Below are 5,169 nucleotides of genomic sequence, written 5' to 3' on the forward strand. Positions count from 1 at the left end.
GAAGAGCGGCGCCATGGAGGTTATCGGCATCGGCACCGCCTCCGTCATCCACCAGGTGAACATCCAGGCGAGCACCGCCAGCATGTTACGGCTGCCGTCTCCGCGGTCAATGTTCAACTTAACAAAGAGGCAGATGAAGGCGCAGAGGGAGGGTCCGAGAAGGACGAAGAAGTTCTTCAATGTGAAAATAGATCTTATGAATGAATTGAAGCTCTGTGACCTGTGAATGGGAAGCAAAGGGGCCTTGGGGTCATCTTCACGAACCGTATCCGCACCATCCATTTGAGAGGAGAGCAAGTGTTGATTTCTTTCAACTCAAAGTCTGGCTTTATACAGGTCATTTGGAATAGTATGCATATAAATTTTAATTATCTTTCTTTTTGTTTTTCTGAGATACCGTTTTAAACTTTGTTTCTTCAAACTAATAGGCAACAACTGTAACTTACACGACAAAAACACACGTATAATATCTTTGATTAAACGTGTTAATAATGGCAGATACACATCAACAAATTTATGATTTGGAACTTAACTATGACAAGTGTTTTTATTTTGAATTTTGAGTTTTGGGGGTTGAATGAGATGCGAGTGTGTGGTGGGCAGTCTCAAGTCCCATCGCTCCACCCAATTATCTACTCAATAATTAGGGAAGGAGGGCCAAGGAATATGAAATCAGGCGGCCAATACTATTACTTGCTCATTCATGCATGATGCCACCCCTATCCCCCACCTCAAAATTACATGTATGCTATTCTCTGGCTAGACACCTGGAATCCTATTCCAATAATGCACAACAGAGAGGGCCCTCATCACCTAATTTTGATGTTTGACGCTTCATACATCATCCACCACACATCACCAATTCTTTTGATTTTTCTCTCAAAAATAATACTTGTTCCGTTTCCAATACCCTTGAGTTTGAGTTTGTTTGGTAATCATTGTAGTAAAGTATATAACATGATACTCAAACCCCTCTACAATTCATGCATATGCATTTCGGATTACGTTACAACCTTGGACCCGCCTTTCTCCTCCTTATCCACTCATTCACTTTCCATCCCATTTTTATATTTAACTTATCCACTCTCCTTACTTACCAAAACAGCTTATTATTATTATTATTAAGTAGATTATAACAACCTCTTGTAATAGATAATATAATTATAAAATATAAAATTAGTTTGACTATTAATATGAACACGCATATGAGTACCTTTATTGTCTTTTTTTTTTTTTTTTTTGAGAAATTTGGACGTAAGACTGAATGTATCAAAAAATTTTAATTTTGAGATCATTTTAAAATTTTTATAAAGTGGAGGACTACAAACATTGACAAAAAATATAATTTCATAGTTATAAATACCTTCTCATTATTTGAAATATTATAAATACCCCTTTAGTATTAACGATTGTGTGACAAACCCCCTCTATAATGAGCTGTCATAAAAAGATATTTGTTAGATGACTTTAATTTTAAAAGAATATTTTAATTTTTCAAATAATTGAAGACATTTATAATTACAACAAAGTTTCTGAAATTTCGTTATATTTTACCCTTATTACTATACAGACTGCCGGATCTTGTGGGCCACTGTTCAGCCCAACTTCCATTATCCATGTCTAGTGGGCCTATATATGTCAGAGTCCCGGACACGTCATCAGCCCAGCCCACATCACATATGCGGCTGATTACGTAATTTTACAAAGATATTTTGTAAAACTATTGAAATTAAATAAACCTAAATTAAGCAAAAATCTTATGTATTCAACCAGCAAATCACATCTGAAATTCGTCAAAAGCGAGGAGCCTCATCGGACCTCCTCGCTTCTCAACAATGGCTCCGTAGTGTTTGGATTCAAAGAAACTCGGGTCCACAACCCGGACTAAGAGCATGTAGCTGGATTCCGCATGCATAGCTTCAACTACGCTCTGGAGTTTCAGATTCCTACCACTTATCTTGTTGTATTCATCCACCGCAAAGTTTCCGATCCGGACAACCGTAGGATCCTCGTTCGTCGCATTTAACCGGACGACTCTGTCTTCCGGAGATACATTCATGCGGTTCAGACCGAAGAACGCGATTGCATAGACATCGAGAAGAATGTAGGCGACCAGCAAAAATTCAATACTTACGAGGAGTACGCTAACTTTGAGGGCCATGTTGTGTTTGTATGTATGCGTGTGTGGGAACTGATGAATTCTGGTGGTGGTGGGGCTTTTGTTTGTGTAAACAGCATTTCATTTCCGTTTCAGGATTTCGATATCAGGGATTGGGTTATCAGCATCCTTTTTTTTTTTTTAATTGTTTTTGGTGAGTTTTAATTTCAGTAATTTGTCCTGGATTTTATTTTTCTAATTGGGAAAGTGGTTTTCATTTTATGATTGTAAAATAAATATGTTTTTGTCTTGACTTCTTTTCGTTATTTCAGAAATCACGATTTTAGTTTTAGTTTCATACTCCTATACTATTTATTAAAAATGTGACCGCTATAGTAACTTATTTAAGTGAACATATTATTTTTATTTAAAATTTATTTATTATTTATTTAATTAATGAACTCTCTCATAGAATTTTCTATTCACGCATATTTGATAATTGTTGCAGCATGCGATTTCAGTAAGCATATAAAAAAGAATTGTGATTAGAAATGAAGAAAAAAAAGAAATTTGTGAAAGAAACAGACATGGTGTACGGGTATGAGAAATAAAAAAATATGCGAGAAAAAAAAACATCAAGTAAAGTAAGAGGAAAAAAAATTATAATTCTTGATTTATTGACAATGTGAAAAATTAGATGACAAAAAGAAACATAAAAAAGTAGGGTGTGAGAAATATTGAGAAACGGGTGAGAAATATTGAGAAACGGGTGAGAGAAAAATAAAGAAGTTATCATTATGAGATAGTTAAAAAATATTAAAATTATTATTTGAATCAATTTTTTTAATGAAAGAAAAAATTTAAAAAATAAAATTGTGTATTAAAAAATTAGTACAATAAAAAAGATTTTTTTTACAATGGTTCATATATTATTCTATTATATCAATTGTTTATTTTATTTTCAAATTTATTTATTTAAATAGACTAAAAATATAATTAAATTTTAAATTATGCATACATATCAAGTGTGTTTCAATTATTAATATAAATTTATTTTTTAATTTTATTATAAACAAAAGTAATATGCTTATTTTTGTTTGGATATAAATACATAAATATATATATTTTGTTTAATTCGGCACGAGTAGGGTGTACCTGCTTATTTTTATTTTAATGTTCAGCGGGTGGGGGAGATTTGGCGCGAAACCTTGCCGCCTGGTTGATAGTGTCTGGACGGAATTACCCCTGTTATTCGCCGCATACAGAGGACATTTATTGGAAACAACAATTATGGGTTTGCTGCACACTCTTTGTAGAGTTTCACTGTCCTCCACTCCCAATTCAAACCCCTTTTTTCATGGGAATATCTCCAAATTCTGCAGAACAAAAGCCCTAAACTCACTCACCCTCTTCCCCAAATTCTCGAAATGCAGAATTTACCCCAGGAGATCGTCACAGACATCCTCTCTCGGCTGCCGGTGAAATCACTTCTGCGTTTCAGGTGCGTTTCGAAACCATGGCGCTCTTTGATTGACAGCAAAGATTTCGTTAAGTTGCATTTGCATCAATCCACCAAAACCAACTCCAACCGCTTCCTACTCTTTGAAGACACTTTGTTGGATATTTTCGCCGTAGATTTAGATTCGTTCGAGCGGTTAGACCTTGGTGATCCCCCGTTGAACGACTACGGCATGGCAAACTCTTGCAATGGGCTTGTTCTGGCTGTATCCGACAGGCCTGTGCTGTGGAATCCATCGACAAGAAAGCTCAAAGAATTGCCGCCGACGCCGCTTGAATCCCCTGGAGATGTTAAGGTTTACGTCAACGAACTCTATGGTTTCGGCTATGATTCCAAGAGTGATGACTACAAGGTTGTTAGGGTGACGGAGGTTGGCGATGGGCAAGATGGTGAGTACTTGTATTCTGAAACTAAGATTTATAGCTTGAAATCAAATTCCTGGAAGAGGGTGGAAGATTATCCTCATATTTTGCCTAGTGGTAAAAGGGTCTGGGGCGTTTATCTGAACGATGCTCTGCATACTGTTGTGAAACATTGTCATCATTGCGAGTCGATTATGGCGTTTGATCTTGGAACGGCTGAGCATCATGAGTTGCCGAGGCCGGACCTTACAGGTGAAAATATTGGAGTCGCTTCAGTTGAGGTAATGGGAGGTTATCTTACTGTCCTTGTTCCCCGAAAGATGAATAGAAGCGAAATATGGGTGATGAAGGAATATGGGGTGAAGGAGTCTTGGACAAAATTATTGTGTTTTGCCCCACCGATGCCTGAACCTTATATGAATCTGACTCCATTAGCCTATTTGAAGAAAGGTGATGAGGTTCTCTTGAACTATGACGGCAGATGCCTCCTTGCCTACAGCTTGAGGAAGCGAGCTGTTAGGATTGTGGATGTTCCTGGTTTGGTTCCCCAATTCTATGATGTTGCTTTTTTTGGTACCTCATTTTATGCTGAGGTTTGTGTTGGCAGCCTCGTTTCGCTCGACAGTCCTAGTGAAGATGATGGGTCTGAGAAACAAAGCATACAGAGCCAAGAGAAGGCAAACAAGGATAATAACAACAGGTAAGCCAACTATGCGTGTTTTAAGGGTATTCTGTTCTTTGTTTAGGTTGCATACTCTTTCCTTTCTATCTATGCAAGTCTAATGCATACAACAAATACTTGTAGATTGTTATGCTTCTTTATCTCTGCTCCTTGTTCATTGTAAAATGACTTTATGCGGATATGATCTACTCTCCCATAGCTCTGCTGCAAAACGTATAACTGGTTCCTTGCTACCCTAATGATATGGGGTGTTGTATTGTTTCCCTGCTTGGTTTGTAGGGATGATTTTCTGTCAGTGGGTTTCAAGCTGGTACTTTGAAGAAATTGTAAAGGAAAATGAGGTAGTACTCTCTTGTTCTTCAAACTAGAAGCTATATTTCCTTTTTGATGAAGCATTATCTATTCTTAAACTTGTCTCTGGCTACTTGATTTGTCAATAAGTTTCCTATTTATATGTTTACTACTTAACATCTAACAGGTACTAGTGGGAGCATTTGGTAATGAAGAG

The 5,169-nt window shown here is 36.8% G+C and overlaps 2 protein-coding genes across 2 annotated transcripts in view; one reads left to right on the forward strand and one right to left on the reverse strand.

Annotated features, from left to right (window-relative positions):
* The window catches only part of LOC105175266 (tonoplast dicarboxylate transporter), a 3,902-nt gene extending 3,542 nt beyond the window's left edge, over positions 1-360 (reverse strand). The window contains exon 1 of the mRNA XM_020698403.1: positions 1-360. Coding sequence (XP_020554062.1) covers positions 1-282 — 282 coding nt within the window. The 5' untranslated portion in view covers positions 283-360.
* On the forward strand, positions 3,407-5,169 carry LOC110013012 (F-box protein CPR30-like; the record flags this gene model as incomplete). The annotated part of the gene is given in 3 exon segments (XM_020698404.1): positions 3,407-4,679; positions 4,941-5,002; positions 5,140-5,169. Coding segments are annotated over 2 exon segments (1,194 nt in total). The 5' UTR covers positions 3,407-3,525.

This window comes from Sesamum indicum, linkage group LG12 (genome assembly GCF_000512975.1).
Source record: "Sesamum indicum cultivar Zhongzhi No. 13 linkage group LG12, S_indicum_v1.0, whole genome shotgun sequence".
NCBI classification, from domain to species: domain Eukaryota; kingdom Viridiplantae; phylum Streptophyta; class Magnoliopsida; order Lamiales; family Pedaliaceae; genus Sesamum; species Sesamum indicum.